The following is a 17,201-nucleotide window of genomic DNA, read 5'->3' as shown; positions in this document are numbered from 1 at the left end:
GTAGTACATAACACAGCCCTGGCACAACTGAAAGGACGGGACAGGAGTTTCCAGCGCTGAGTTAGTTCTAGAGTTAGCTCTATGTTACAGTAAGCAGCATTACCAGTTCATATCCTTATCCAATCTTAAATCAATCAGCTTACATTTCGCTTTCAGTTCCCATGCCCATGTCACGCAGCTACTTGCCTTTTTGTCCTGGGGGTTTAGCTGGTTCATTAGCATAGTCATATTTTCAGTATTCCAGATCCAAGAATTGCTTGTAAAGTACTCTAATAACATCATGGCCTTATGAAGACGTGTTATTGTTTTCATCATCCTACAGTCCAAGGCATAAAATGTACAGGTTACAGTTGTAAAGATTAGTTCAAGAAAAACACAGTAAGATTGCAAACTTTTTACCCTCCAGCCCCACAGCCCTATGTTAACACATCCCATCTTGCTCTGCACCCAAAGCATATTAGATCAATAGGATGTTTCTGCATATTAATAAAGTGGAGTTTGGTTGTGTTGTCCAATGGTTGTATAGAATCAAAAATTATAGGTGCAACAATAAGTTTCTTAAAAAAAAAAAAAGGTACAAGTTGTCTTGTGTTGGTTACTCTTATTTTTCACTTCAGCATGCTGGAATATCTAGCTGTACTGAATGATTCAACTTGATGAAAGAATCAAACAGCACAGCACTGAACGCATGCACATGACACTTTTAGGCGAGGGAGGAAGTTTCCCTGATCTTCCTGCATACTGTGCAAGACCAGATTCTCTGCAACAAACCAAAATTGGTTTATTAGAGTCACTAAGAGATCAACCATCAGAAACATACTTAAGGGTACAGATCGACCATAAGAGGCCATGCTAGTTAGGTGGTCATTTCTATGCCACTTCAAAATATGCAGAAATACCTTCCATCATCCCTTATTATGCAGAGGAAGTAACTCTACAAAACCATCACTTGGAGTACAGAGAAATTATGTTACAAGGATCAATTTGGGCAAGTTTCTCTTTGATCGGACTATCTGGAGCAGATCCAAAATAATGGGAGTCATCCAGTCTTACAGATAGAAAGTTGAAACAGTTTTCTTGTCATAAATGTGGGAAGTGTTACAGTGCTAGAGATGGTCACTCAATTTTACTTAGTACTAACATAACCTAATGCTATTACATTCCTGCTTTGAGTGCTTAAGGCATTTCCATCTCAGAGAACTGCTTCCAATTTGATCCTTATAGCAGGACACTGTGATCATTTGAAGCAGAATAAGGGGAAGCCAAAGAAAGCAGAACAACCCAGCACTAAAAGGAAATGGCTTTCTGAAGTTTTGATCAACAAAGTTCAGAGAAGCAATAAAAACCACTGATCTTTCTCTGAAAGCTGCCTTGATGCATTCGTATTTGTATGAAAGGATATAGCACATTGTCCCAGAAACTCTTCTAAAGAAATTATTTTGCATCACATTAGTGTCCCCTACTGTCACTAATGGCTGGCATCTTGGTATCTAAGGGAATATCAAAATTGCCTCTGCTGCTTCTTGCAAAATGGAGTAACACAAATCCCCATAGGAACCCATCTATAGCATTACATTTAAGAGTTGTATTTAGATTTTACACCACCAGCTAATTTTATTAGTAGATGTTTCTAGACGCTCTCAAGCACTTGTTTATAGTTTAACCATTTGGGCAAGGTGGCAACATTGGGAACTGAGTTGAACAAGAGCTCTTCTAATTCAAAATGTCTAAAACATTATGTGTTATCAAGAGTGAACTGAACAAAAAAAGTATAAATATCAAGTCAAAAAATAAGATAATTCAATACCTAGAAAGTACAGATCCACTGGTCAGATAAGCCACCAAGACCTCATAGCAAAAAGGCCTGGATGACAAGAGTGCTGAACAGGAGACTGTGGTTAAGTGCTTAGACTTTTTGCACAGGTCTGTCTGCTGACAGTCTTAAAACAACAACAACAACAAAATCAAGTAGCTAAAAAGAGTTCTACCTCAGCTGCAGATTTTTTCCCCTCCCTCCATCTCACACAGGATTTAGTGACAGGCCACAGAACCAAGCTGATTCCATTCATCAATGGGGAAATGTGTGTGGTGGTGGGAGGGGTTCTTTGTCATGGCTTTTGTTCGAGTTCCTGTTTGCCTTTGTTTGGGTTTTGTTGCTGTTTTGGTTTGGGAGCTTTGTGTTGTTTGTTTTTTTGTTGTTGTATTTGTCTGTGGGTTTTTTTTGTGTTTGTTTTGTTTGATTGTTTTCTTTTTTTCTTTGTGGGGTTAGTTTCTTGATGTATCAGTTAAAAGAATCCATCATCTCCACATTCTCTCAACTGCTAGATCAATTATAAAGTTGGCAGAAGAAGCCCAACTTTCTTGATGACAGTTTGTTAGTTTGCACTAAATTAACATGAAACTACACTATTTTGAGAAGAAAAAGAGCATGGCAGCAGCCTCTCATATCCAGAGATGTCAGCAATGAGTGTCATTTAGTGGACACTTGCGTAGCTCTAGCAAACTAAGTTCTTTTAACTTCAATAGCACCATATTCCTCCTGCAAATGAGAATATACACAACTCAAAAAAGAGCATGAATACTCATAATGGAACTTTATCTCTCAACCTGAACTTTTGAAATATACACTTCACAGGTTGTTCCAGAGATAGTCATTGAATAGAACTCATAAATACCAAAGCAATATATAACCAATCAGTATAACATCAAGCATCACACCTCCTTCATATGCTGAAGACAGAAAAAGTCAACCTGCTGGATGATCATAATGAACTGGACATTAGCAGCAGTCAGTCATCAGTGTGACAGCAAGCAAGACTTTCACCTACATACTAAGCAGAATTTTGCCTCTACTTGGCAGACCTTACTACCATTAACACAAAATACATTATAACAGTTTGAGAAGCACATCACGGGAAGAGTTTTAATCAATAATTAATTCAATTATCCATAAATTAGGTGGGCATGTTTCCATACCAGACAATTGAAAGCAAGCTGGCTTACGGCTGTGACTGTATTTTGAAGAAGTCTTACACACAACCTGTTGTCTCCAGGCTAAAAACAGTTCTGATGTGAAATACAGACTCATCCTTCAGGGGATCTACAGATTACCGATCTGCAAGTCTCTGCATGAGCACTAGAAACGATAGTTTTGTTCGCTTTTTTAAAAGGATTCCTCTAAAATACATAAAATAAACTTCAGGTTTGTTCTGATTTTCATTTGGCTCTAAATTTTGAGGTGCAAGATACACTATTGGAATTCTTATCTTGCCAGAAGCTCTGGGGTTCCTCTAAGCACACAACTTAAAAATGCTTCCAAGAGGAAAACACACTATTAACCTACTCAATAAAAGTGTATTCTCTACTCATTTCTGGTTTGTAAGACAGAAACAATGTGAAAGGTACTTCATGTTAAGTTTTAAGAGGCTATAAACTGAAATGACAGGTATGAAATTATGTCCTTTACACCTCCCTACATACATCAACCGCACCTTCCATTCAGCTTTGTAAGACAATAACAGAAAATTAATTGCTGGAGATATCCCTGAATTACAACTTTAAATATTTCATGCCATGTGGAAAGTAACTGGAAATATCTGCTGGAGAGAGGCTTTAATATTCCCAATACAGTACATTATTTTTAAATAACATATGGTTCTGTTGTGCTAAGCACTAAGCAAAGTTACAAGGGAGAACTATGCCTTATATTAAAGTTAATTAGACAATTAATAAGCTTTGCTATGCAACTAAGTGTATACGGCAGACTACTGACAACACTACCCTTAAACTTGGACGCTAAGGATTATCACCACTATTTATGTAATTGCACAATGCTGTAAGTCTTAAGTATTTAGTATAAGATATTAAATCTTCATTATGCCAAACCGTATTGTACATGTTTTTTCTATAAAATTAGAAGCATTACATGCGTTATTTCTTCCTTTCCTTAACTATTTATATTATCAGAGAACCATTGAATTCTAGAATCTTCAACTAGATGTAAAAGCAAAAATATTTCCACCTCACTAAAAACAGCTTCCACAAGTGAGCTATAGAAGAATGATTTTGTATTACAGAAAGATTTCAACAGGTAAGTTTTCGAAAACCCCTGAACAGGAAGGGATTATTATTATTAACATAATCCTTTCGTTCTGAAGGGTCATAGGCCTGATCTATTTCTTCCACTATAAATTTCACTATGAATTTCTCATTCAGTTGCAGTACAATATTCTGACAGCAAGACAACAGTACAGTTAAACCTACAGAATCTTTTCATTCCTTTGAGTTTCTCATATACTGTATGGAATAAAGACCTCAGAAGTGTATTGAGAGCCAGCACTGAGAGGGCAGGCTACCGACCACGTCAAGTTGGCACAGTATTTGAATTTTCTTGTGCCAATTTTACTACATTTTTTTACTTTACTGCTTAAGTTTTTCTGTTAAATTGTGGTGGAAAAAGGTTACATTTTAGATTAAGCCAGCCCTTCCTCAATTAAAACAGTGTTATATTGAGTTGAAGAATCTCCAATAATGTTTCCAAGGCTTTTAGAGTTTCCTAGTACATGCTATCTGGTAATTATAAACCATTCTGTCAACTGGACAGAACAACCACAAAAATGTTAGTACATCCCTACACCACGACTGTCTCCAGCCCATCAGTTAAGGCAGCTTTTGAAGTATTTTGAGGCAGAAGACAAGGAAAAAAGCTGCACAGATCCGTCCCAAATTTATTCTATTATTAAACAACACATGGAGCCCATTAGGATTTAACACTGCATGTCTTGCTTGCACTTGGATTTATTTGCTTCTACTGCTCCTTTTGTAGGCTCCCATTTTTTAAATGTTTTAAAGAAAAGGGTGCCATATGAGAGTTGCATTCCTGGAACTGGGCTGGTTTATCAAGCTAAAAAGCTTTTCCTTCAAGTGCGTTTGAGTAACCTTAGTGACTGAAAAATAGCTTATTCTGAATCTCCCATCTTTCCTCAACACTAGAAATCTTATGCATGAGAGGAAACTCGTCTACCCACTGTATGTTAAACTAATTTGGAATACTCACATCGGTAATACTTCACAAGCTAGAAAAATATATATTTAATGTCAGCAGTTGTACTAGTACTGACTGAAGTTCTAAATTCTATCTTTGGATATCAAGTAAAGAATTCTGGGAAAAGCACCACAGAGGTCCAACTTTCCAAGTGTCACAAAATAAAACTTTTAAGAGTGTTTTAAATGACATGATTATTCACAGCCTTGTTTTACTCTCACTGGTCAAATACTTAGAAGACTAGACACCTTTTAAAGGCTGACAAGATTCTGGCAGTACTACTTCCCAACCATCTGAAAGACAGTAGGTTGGCATTTATAGCATGACTATTTTAAGTGAGTGATAAAGTCTTCACATCTGTCAGGGAAGTTCTATCAGATTTTATTACAAATAACTTCAAATTTGAAAAGGACCTAAAAGCTAGGAACTTGTACATTCAATAACTTACTTTGATCTGAAGAGTGTACGATTTTTTAATGTGGAAGAGTACTATACAAGCACAGGCTCCTGCTACGACTGTTGCTCTATTACACTATTGAGTAGGCTTGGAACAACAGAACCCAAGGCGGTTTAGAAACCTCAAGACATTTTCCTTCTACTGATCCAGTGCTGAGTCTGTTCCATAACTTTTCCTCTCCTTGTAAGACAGACCTAGACTGCAGGACAATGAATGAATACTCACTTGTTTTAATACACTGTCACCACAGTGGAGATTTTATAGAATCTGAAGACAAATACTTTTGAAAACATAACATATGCAATGAGCTAAGATCATTTGGCTTGGCAAATCTGAAACAAATTGAAGCAACATCTTATATTCCTTCTACATATTTTAGTTTAGCCTATTTAGCATAGCTATGCCACTTTCACCACTTAGGAAGTTAGCCAGATACTAGTATAAATATTATAAACTGAATGGAATGTTGAGATGATACAACATACCAGATCAAGTTGTATTATTTACAGGAATAACCCACAATTATTAACTCCGTCTCCCGTTCCATTTTCAGTTTATAATAGCAACAACAATCTTAACGTAAGCCACTTGCTAGAGTTTAATGACTGACGAGGATTCTGATCCAAGACACACCTTGGACAACTTTGTTGAGCCAGTCGTTAATCTCTTAAGACACATGGCCACTGGATTGTTATTGCTCATAGTTAGTAAATCTAGGTAGTGTCCATGCCATGTCCTCTTCACAAGTCGCCACCACCTTACTAGCGAGGTATTTTTAGCCCTGTCCTTCTTACCATGGCTTCTGACCTGTCAATCTGAGCAAAAGATCGTGAAAAAATGCAGGCATTGTATGGCTGACTGCAGTCCAATATTGACACAAGAGGGGATTGGATTGTACATTTACGTTAGGGTGCCTTACTGCCCCTTCTAATGGATTTATCTTGAAATTCAAATTAATGTGGTATCCTGTAGGAAAAAATAAGGATCAACATATTTTGGATATTTATTATTCAAGAACAAACATCACTTGCTCGATCTCGTAATTCTGTTTACCTTGACTACTCAAACCCCCAAACTATCCAACAAAAACACCCTCATTTTTGCTAGAAAGTTCAAAGTCACTTTGAATTCAAGGACCTGTTCTCAGGAAAAAAAAAAGGGTGAGTTTTAGTCACAAAGCATTCAGGGGAAGAAAAAAAAATTAAAAATAATCAATATACATCATAGTGTAAGCATAGCTTTGTTTAAAAGTCAAGAGGAACAGACAAGACAGAGCTAGTCACCATTACCTTGGGCTTCTTCCAGTAATCCTGAGGTAGATATCATACAGGAATGCTGGGGCCTTATGGCTTACAGCAATCCAGTAATGATATAAAAGGTGATTGGAAGTTAGATTTACATTGGGCCGTCTGAAGGCCTGTTCGAGAGGATTCCTCTTGAAAGTAGAAATTACATGGTATTCTGAGAAAGAGAAGTTGCGTAACAGCTATGATGATCACCATGTAAAATTTAGTGGTTTTCAAAGTACATTACAGTGTACAATATTTATTACTTCGGTATGCTGTTTAAATAGCCACGCTAACTCTTCAACAATCCACAGGAACAAAACCAAAGTCATAAGCTTTTAACCTAAAATACTGTTCAACTGGTTCTTATTATAATCAAGAGGTCTTATGTCTTCATCTTCAGTATCATATTTTATTGTAGCTTCTCTCTTACTGTTCCTCTTCCCTATCTTAGAAATGGTCAATTTCAAAAATTCACAGAAATCCGTTTATATAGCATGTAAAGCTATTTAAATAGTAGTTTATGTTTTATGAAGAAGGCTATTCTAATCTCTTGTGAGAAGAATAATTTAAAAACACGCTGAGGACTTCACAAGCATCTGAGGTGCTTTTCAAATGACATTTTTAATGACTTATCCATATTTAAGTATTAAGAAAAAAACCAATTAGGATGGGACTCCATGAGAAAACTCTGCTGACACATGAAAATTCCGTACATGACACATAAGCAGGCTCAGCGTCTTAAAACCTTACACTGAAAGTCACCTCATGTTTGTAACCATTTCTTGTAGCTTTATGCCAGTTTTATAGACGATGTTTAAATACCCCAATTCAAATCGGGATATAAATGAAGTCAACAATTTTCCCAGTTTGGCTGAAGCAATAATGTTCATAAATACATACATAATAGAATGGGCAAAAGTAAGTAAAAAAGCATAAAGAAAGTAGTCAAGAGAAACAAAACAGATTTAAGCATTTAAGTTAACTGAAAGAAAAAACAAAACAAAATACACAAACAAGTTGAACTGTTTCTAAAACATCAAAAGCTAATGAATAGCTTTACCATGCCGGTCAGCTTGTATTGCTATTTATTAGAAAAAGTATGACAAAGCTTTTGGCATGCCAGTTACATTCTACTCAGGATATCTAATATGTGAAAAATAGGCAGCCATATTTTCTTAAAGATTACTTTTCCCTGGACATGAATAGTTGAAGCCTCATGTAGCTATCTGAAGATTAAAAAAGCCACCTCAATCAACAATTAACTTAAGGCAAACAGAGCTACACAAGTGCAAAACTATAATCATACCTCTCAATTATGCAGCTATACAAAACCATCTAATTGTGGGCTGTTTATCTGTACATATTTAATAAAGTTGGCATTAAACTCAACATCACTACTGCTCCTCTGAGCGCTGCTTCTCTCTGTACACTCCCCACACTCTGAACATGGCAGCAAACAGAAAAATCAGATCTCTCATAGTTTGACAGAATGAAAAGAACAAAATGAAACAGCAATAATACTACAAGGGGAGAGAATTAACAATGGAAGATAATGAAAAAGCACAATACGCTGTAAAATTGAGAGGTATGGCCATTATACTAGTTTCAACAATAAAAATGCAATATGAGCTACTGATTATAGCCTGTGTTTTTATTATTTAACCTTATTTTTCTGTTAAAGCTCATTAACAAAAAAAAACATGGCATACCAACTTCACCCCAGTGGAAAGGATTGGTGCCACCTGTTGTACAGTTATACACCATAACATTTCTTGGTCTGGGGGGAAAAATACAAAAGAGCAAGTTAGAAGACAAACTTATATACATAACTTTTTAAAGAGACATACTCAAAGTTATCCTTTCCCTCAACACCACCATTTACGTAAGGAAAAAGCCTCAGTCCTATGTTAGATTTTTTTGCTTCCTTTATCAACTTTCAATATTTTTCTCCTTCTTTATCATATTTATTTTCTTTCAGAGAAGGCGTCACCTACATTACTGTAGATTGTATTGACTACAACAAGGCCCAGGAAGTAATTTTCATGCAAACTTGTACAACAGGTATCAGTAGGTGATGCCTTCCTCTTTGGCATAAGGAAGTGACACTTTGAGGGACTAACACTGTTAGAACCTTAGATTCTTTTGTCCCAGGGGAACAGCAGGACACTGATTAGAAGTTCAATAGAAGACTGATTTATTAAAATATACAACATCATTTCAAAATGCTTAGTACTCTCTATTGTCAGCCATTATACCTATTGACTCCAGAATACCAGGCTGCAGCCAGTGTCGTATTGACAACAACATCTACTGGAACAAGATCTGCTACTGCGCTGTTGGAAGCTCTCATTGTTCGAAGAATTCCTTTTCCTGCCTTGAAGAACAAAACAACAAGAACAAAAAATAAAAAACAACAAAAAAAAAAGAAACAGAAGATCCACCAGTAAAACATATGAAGCTTTGCTGCCTTCCCAAAGAAGGAAAAATAAGTATATTCATTACTTACAGCAATGAAGAGACCGCTAGGTCCATTGAAGTTATCAATCCATCCCTATTATGAACAGGGGGGAGGGAAAGGATTTGGTTAGAGTACACTCAAGTTGGCAGTTTCAAGTGAAAATCTGAGAAGTTGCTACAAGTGTAAGGGGTTGCTATGACTCAGACAAGAGATTTACTTGTAGATTCACTGGCCCTTTAAAGAGATATTAGCTTATTTCTTACTGAATAAAATGCAGAGTATTGTCTCTATAAATATGTTTATGTTGCAAGTATTCCAAGTTTACAAGAGTTTTTAGATTAACTTTTAGCAACTCAGAGAGAACAGATAAGCAGTTTTGCTATCTATTATCAGTATTTTTCAAACAGAAGACATTCCAGCTCACCTTTAGTGCCAGTATTTAGATACTATATATTTACTGGTTTGACATGTACATTGTACATACTCAAAATGGTATGCCAAGTCAATTATAAGGATTTTAAGGGCTTGAAAGACATTCAGTCTTGAACCGAAGAAGGTATTGCAACACAAATCTCCCACAAAGCATATACGGTATATATTGATAAAGTATATAGCACATAACTTATGCCATCTCCTGCAAAGCTTACAGGTATGACTAAAAGAAGTAGAGCCAAAATATCTTTTATGTCCTGCAGTCCCCAGTTTTTTTAGTCATCCTTTGCAGCTACTGACATAGCAAAGCATCTTGAAGAGGGAGAAACAGATGAAGATACACAAAATCGTGAAGTAAAAAGCTGACCACTTATTTTGTCTGCGAAATGTTATCTCCCATTGTGATTGAAATGTATTGTTCTACAATTAGAAGTAATTTACCCCTAAATTTCCCCTCATAAGAATACTCTATTGGGCAGCTTTTGTATCAGAGTTGCTATCTAGAAGCAACCAAGTCCCACCTTTGTAGTCTACAAGATTTTTCCTCTACAGAAGTCACTAGATAAACAGGCTGTCGAGTATGAACTACAGTTTACAGGCAAAGTGAAAACTCAGTGACTTACAGGAAAAGGCTCCTTCCAGCTAGCACCAACAATAGACGGCCTTATAATGGCTGTGTTTAATTTTGCACCTTCTTGTTGTACTAGGTATTCAGCTAAGGCTTTTGTATATGTGTAAGTATTAGGTCTGTCGCCTATCAGTTTAGGAGTAATATCATTCACTAGGCCATCATCCATCCACCTAAAGAAACAAAATAAGAGGCAAGTATAAATGACTGCATGCTGTTTCACTGGGTAGAGGTACAGGGGGAAAGGGGCAAAGCAATATGTAGAAAGATAACTAGAGAAATCAAAAATACTGCAGAAAAACAATTAAAATTCAATCTCTTCAAAATACCACCGAAGATAAACCAACCAACCAACAAAAAACCCAGACCAAAACCACAGAAGCATTAGCATTCCCCTAGAAGCTGCATAAGCACAGAGAAACAAGAAACTCTGTGGAGGAATTTAGGCAATAATTAAAAACTCAGTTCTGTATTTCAGGTTTCTGCAACAACTCCAGTACCTAACACTAAACTAGCACACTTTTAATCTCAGCTTGATTGTCAGAAATTAGGACCAACTCCAACTGAAGTTAGCATGTCACACACTTCTTTCTACTTCAAGCAGCTGAAAGCTTAAAACATTTCCATAAGCATTTGTATATCAAACAAGAAGTATCTGCTGACAGCTTATACTGTGCTTATCTTTAAATAAGCAAAAACACCTAACTCCCATATTTTGGTGAGTAGTATTTTAGGAGGCTACATGGTTTTAAAACAAAGGTCAATCCCAGAGGCCAAAAAAATCAGGCTCAATAGAGCCTATTACTCATTTTGATTACACACTACTATTTAAATAATGTGGCAACTGCACACGTAAAACCCTTCTGAAAAAGGATCTCAAGGAAGAATGTTCTATTTGATATCTTATGGCAGCAATATAGTTAGGCTGGTTTGTTTAAGGACATTACTACCAACTTACAGAAGACTGTTTACACGGACTTCATGATCATTGTTTCCAATTAAACCATAAAATCTAAACATTTAAGAGTAAATGCCAAGAACAAAGAAAAATACTCTTTCACCAGAACATGTGCTCAGTTCCAAAAGTGTTTCACAACTATTTCATATGGTGTACTGTAGAAAGGAAGTACATTTATGAACGTCATTAAATATACTTTTTTTTCCTTTTCTTATTAAGGTTACGATGAACTTTTTTCTCCTTTAAAGAGGAAAAAAGATAGACTACAATGAAAACAATTTTCTCAGTAAAAGAGAGGAGAGTCGCATGTTCAATGTCCACTGAAAGAAGCAAACTGCTATTTTTTTTTTCCCCCCCAAGTAATTCACTTATTACACACCAACCACAGAGCAAGTAGTATATTCCTTTACAATAACCCTAACTGTGTCAACTACATTCTCCAACAGTGCAGACAGCAAGTGAGCCTTTGGGACACAAGCACTCTGCACCTCAGTGAGCATTAAATGATCTAGAAAGCGATGCCATTGCTCGTAGTGCAGCTGGGGCTCCTTGCATCGCCTCCACCTTTGTGGAGCAATCCCAAACCTTCATAGCAAGCCAGGTCAGCATGTTTCTCCCCTTAATTTAGTTAAGCCTTGCAGTTTCATCTTGCTTCCCAATTCATTCAGCAGTTTGTATTTAAAACTGTAATAACCTCCAGTCACAGCACACAAGCACAAAGGTGTGCCTCTTGAACTACTTGGGTGTTCTGCACTTCTAAAAAGAACTTGGATTTTATTTTCCTCAGCCAGCCACCATGTAAGCCATATAAATGGAATTTCACCACCACTGTTATTCTTAGTCACCAATGCTCTGTTACAATCAAAGCTGACATGCATCAAACTGCCTTCATGATTTGAATTGAGGTAGGAAGAGGAGTAGAAAAAGCACAGAAAGAGACACAAATCTGGTTTTGTGACTCAGTCAGCTGCTGGCAAGAGAGATCATTCTTGTATAAGATTACAAAAGCCTTGCCTCATTGCCATGAGTTCTAAAATATAGAGCTGTGCAAGCCCAAACCAAGCCATTTAAGTTACATTTATCCTCCTTGTGAAAAGAAAATGTAGACAAAATTATGACTATTTCAGAATCTCTCATTTGAAAGTGTAAAGTCAACATTACAAAAAAAGGTTGGCTCAATGTGCATTGTAAGTACTCATTTAATGTTAGTGCTCTTCCATTTATAATACCAAGTTAAAGACAACACTTTACTTTTTAGTTATCTTCAGTTTCGTAAGTCTCTTACAAGGAACAATATTTTGTATGACAGGGAAGTGAGAGACTGATTTAAAATTAGATTATTATTTATTACATTACTCTTATCTCATATTTGCCACCTGTTTCAGTTAGGGTTTAACAGCTACTAAATAAGACCTCAGGACAGCTAATATATAGAAATATAGAATGAGTAATTTTTTCCCCCAGTACTGCACAATTCAAGACTAAAAACCTACAGAGACTTATTTTTAATGTTTTGTCTTCTCTGAATAACTAACAGAACTGCTTCTACAGTAGTGTTTCTGAGCAGCTAAGTAATATTATTTCATTATCTCAGACTGATCTTGTTATGGCTTTTAAGTGGGTATAGTGGAGGCTGCTGTTAAAGGGGACTGTCCTGTTTTCATCCCTTTCCTTCACAATGCCTGTGTGGCATACTTGTAACAGCACAGCTTTTTTGTTTGTAATAGCTCCTGATTCAGCTCATTATAAAGCTGAAAAACTGCCTCTCTCAGCATATAGGAGGCATCACAGATATGATCATCCCCCTCCTTCAGTACTACTCCACACCTAGCTCAGCTGAAAGTGCCTGGAAAACCTTAGTCCTTCCCTTTTACTGAGAAGCATCAGCCATACTGTCTGACTTACAAGACACCATAAGCCAATTTCTTCATCTTTCAGGTTCCTAATCATTTTTTAGTATTTCATTGCTAGCAAGCAAGTGGTGATAGATTACTTCATGAAACATAACACGTACTCGAGAGCATCTATCAGTTTCTTGGGATCAACAGGAGGTGGATAAACTATTTCTTCAATCTGTTTTCGATTGCAATATGCATAGGCAGTCGATACGTGCATGAATACTTCCAAATTCTTCATTCGCTGTGCCAAGAAGAGGAGCTGTTGTGTGGCAGTCACGTTTAACTGAACAGCATCTCTGTTGATTAAACAGAAACTTGATTAGCAGAAAGCAAGACAAAAACAAGCAAAATCAAATAACTACTCTGTTCACTCCTAGATGCCTCAGTGATGGGTATATAAAGTACTCCTAAAGACCTCACCTTCCACCAGAAAACATCATAGACAGTGTCTTAACTTGCTGCTTAGAACAATATGCTACAGTCTTAATCTAGAACATCTCACAATGTTCAGAATAATTTTCCAAAGTTTTATCCTGTTTTTATTATCATCTTCAAGCTCCATTACTAGAGTGAGAAAGTCAGCCTATCTTTGATCTCTTCAAGCTAAATGCTAATCCTACATTTTCAACAAAACATGAAGGACATAACCCAACACCTAGCTGCCACATGAGACGTGTGTCAATTTTAATGGCATCTCTGAACTTCCAAGTTGAATAAGGTCAACACCTCAGAAGGAAGGCTCAGAGGGCTAGTGAGGTGGGGACTGGCATCTTCTTGTAGGATAGCACAAGACTCATAGCAAAACAGTGTTACAGGAAGGAAAGGAGGGGAATTGAAAAAAAGGAAAACCACTAAGAACCACAATTTCATTCTCCAACTTCACTGCTTCTCATTAAAATAGAGTCCTTAAGGACACTGAAAGAGAGTAGGTATAGCTCTACAGTTCCCACCAGAACATAGCTTGCTGACCAACTACTATGATTATTTTATACAGTTTAGATATTATCTCCAGCCTATCAGACTTACTATGGGCACTAGTTTTCTTGTACACAGTGTGCTCATCAGTTCAGTTTAAAGAATACAGCTTTATCAAAGTCTTCACAATAAAGTGTTCTATTAGCAAAAACAGAACCTTGGCGCTTCAAAATAAGCACTAAGTTTAAGAATGCTTTATCACACATTATTACTGAAGGGTTGGGGTGACAGAAGAGGGAAGGGCCACTATCCCAAAGCAATTATGATCAACAGAAAATGTTACTTCCCAATAAATTACTTTTTTTTTTTTAGATGAAAGTATTATTTCAGTCTTCACTGCTTATTTAAAGAAGTCAAAGGAAGCAGTTCATAATCAAAGCTGTACATGCCATTTTAAGACACAGAAGCGTAGGGCAAATAAAAATTAGGAAAAAAGTTCCACAACAAGCTCAAGTATTTTGCTTTCTTGACTTTATTCCTACCACTGGCCCCAAGTCAAGTATTTTGAACTCATCAGTTATTCCTGCTAAATATCTGATGAAGGCTGGTCTAGGTTGTCTTCAGATTTGTAGGGCTCCTCCAGCCACTCCAGCATCTCTGTTAGGAGAGAGTTGAGGCTGGAGCACCTAAGAAATGCTCACATTTTCTATTTCACTGAACAACATACTTAGTCCACCATGAATGTGGAAACTGCCAGAAGCTTTTTGTACCAAGATCCCATTCCACCAGTCTTCCAAATTGTTTTAAAGTCCCTCTGTGGTTTTGTCAGGTTGGCAGCTCAACATTTCAAGACCATGAAGCAGCAGTAACCATGAGCCACCTTATGGCATTTCAGCACACAGTGTAGCATTCTCAGAGAGGTAGTTCCAAACTTCATAACAACTCAAAGAAAATCTGAGTTGAGAAGTGTTTTATGTCAAAGTTGCTTTCCTTCCCACCCCAGCCCTGTCCATAAAAATGGGAGTTACTCCTCAAAGTCATTCACCCAAATTGGTATATATGTTCAAGTGTTTCAACACTTCATCAAATACTTGTTTTTGCCAGAGGCAAATATAATCTTCTCTTGCTTCTGGTACTTTCTCTAGTATTTTCTTAATAGATTTTCTGTACAATGGGCAAGTTTTCAGCTTTTAGTTTTCACCTTTTTGCCTGTGCATCTACTTCTCCCTACCGACTACCTCCAATGCAAACTTCTACTCTTCTTAATCAAGGACTTTCTGGAGAGATTGAAAAAGCTGAGCAATGTCTAATCTCCTGTTTGTTCATCAGGTAGAGAGCAAGTGCTACAACATTCCCCACATATAGTTTCACCAAAAAGTCATCCTCTGAAAATGTGCATTCCCCTTCTAACAAAGACAAATAAATGATTAACTTGTATTCCCTTCCACACACCAGAATGCACCCCCCCCCCACTCTTACATTACTAGTTAGCACAGTACATATGGCTACAGCTTATTCGTATCCTTTCTACCATCCCAGAGATCAGCACAACACATGATGTTAGGAAGACTCAGAATAGCAAAATGTTCCTTAGCTTCTTTAACAGCTTCCCTTCAAAAATACAGGGTTTTAGTTAAAAAACAAAAAAAAAAAAAAAAAACACACCACAAAAAAAACCCACATAACAAACACAGAAAACCTGAGGGGCCTATAATGAAAGTACAAAAATATTTATTTAGTTTCTAAGCACTAATAAAGGCTTTGTCTTTTTGCCTAAAGTTTTAAAAAGATACAAACTTTTCCATGTTGAATAGCGTAACTCTAACCTCTGGCAAGTAGGTCTAAATAATGTTCTTCTGTCTTTCTAAGAAGAGCAAATGAAAGCCCAGCAACTTAAGATAAGTCTGGGGAAAAGATCATTACCTTAAGGAGCATCACCAAACTGACCAAGCACACAGAGTGCATGAAGCAGCCTGGCAGGCTGAATATTTGCAGGACTGTGCAGACACCTGATTTACCCTCTCCCTATGAGTACCATTGGTTTACCAGACCAGAGAATACAGAATTTTAGACTTACCTTAGCGTTTCATTGAATCTGACTGTAGCAGCACAATGAAATATAATATTAACGCATTCTATAAGTTTTTCCTTGATTGGTTGACTAAGGTCCAGTTCAGGCTGCGTAAGTTCACTCGTAATTACTATTATTTTTTCCTTGAAGTCTGGCTGCTCATCTCTCAACCTGTCAAAGAGCTGTCAAAAAAAAAAAGACTAAAAATTGAAACTAATAGTCATTGAAGATCATAGATACATGTTTCATTTAAGTGACAAAAAAACTCTACATGTTCTTCCTATGCAGAATTACACCTCCTTACTTCAAGATCATCAGTAAGTTAAAAATGTGTGCTAGGAATATTACAATATGTTACCAACTTCCCATAAACATATTCAGCAATTAAGTTGTGCACCCTTTATCCCATATGGTGAAAGCAGTATTGCATAAGTTGTACAGAAGGTAAGACTTCAATTTGCATTTTGTTTTTATATATATATTCATCTCTATCCTTCAAAACAGATCTCTACCAATATCAGAAGAATGAATAGTCTATCAGACACCAGGACTCAAAGAAATTTCAAGTAGCAGTCTAAATACTGTAATTTCTTTCAGCAGAAGGAAAGGGAAAAGTCTGCCCACTTTCCAAGCTTGATAATAACTATTCAAATTCTTGTAGACTTGCATGAGTTATGCTGGTTTGCAGGCTTAGAAAGCTTTCAGAAAGCTTTGAAAATTTCCAGTGATTCAAGAAATGCTACCCTGGAATTACACCAGTTTTGGGGAACTTCCAGATTTTAAAAAAAACTGTATTTCTGAGTAGTTAAAAGAAAAGGCAGGGTTAAAGCCTGTGTACCATGTTAGAACATCTGATTAAGTCTTATCAAACTGGTGTTCGACTATTCCCACTGAAAACACCTCACTTGTATTATATTCCATCAGATACTGTTCTTATAATTAACTGGGTGCTAACGATGTGGCTTAATTCACATAGATAAAAATTCCTGCCTCATCTTATTTTCACTCATTAGTATGCAAGTTTTCCTGAGCAAAATAATAGTACTGTGGG

At 36.7% G+C, this 17,201-nt stretch overlaps 1 protein-coding gene across 2 annotated transcripts in view; it reads right to left on the bottom strand.

The window, feature by feature from the left end:
- The window catches only part of FAR1 (fatty acyl-CoA reductase 1), a 35,612-nt gene that overhangs the window by 5,255 nt on the left and 13,156 nt on the right, over positions 1-17,201 (bottom strand). Inside the window, exons 3-10 of one of the 2 annotated variants that reach the window (XM_080344938.1) lie at positions 16,157-16,332; positions 13,281-13,460; positions 10,304-10,481; positions 9,297-9,341; positions 9,046-9,164; positions 8,500-8,567; positions 6,791-6,962; positions 187-316 (exon numbers count right to left, since the gene is read on the bottom strand). In XM_080344938.1, the coding sequence (XP_080201064.1) occupies positions 187-316; positions 6,791-6,962; positions 8,500-8,567; positions 9,046-9,164; positions 9,297-9,341; positions 10,304-10,481; positions 13,281-13,460; positions 16,157-16,332 (1,068 nt within the window). Of the gene's footprint in view, positions 1-186; positions 317-6,790; positions 6,963-8,499; positions 8,568-9,045; positions 9,342-10,303; positions 10,482-13,280; positions 13,461-16,156; positions 16,333-17,201 lie in introns of both variants that reach the window. The other variant, XM_080344937.1, reaches the window with a different exon arrangement.

This window comes from Nesoenas mayeri (genome assembly GCF_963082525.1).
Source record: "Nesoenas mayeri genome assembly, chromosome: 5".
In the NCBI taxonomy this organism is placed as follows: Eukaryota; Metazoa; Chordata; class Aves; order Columbiformes; family Columbidae; genus Nesoenas; species Nesoenas mayeri.
Note: the sequence above shows the minus strand (reverse complement) of the source record. Positions and strands in the feature narration are given on the sequence as shown.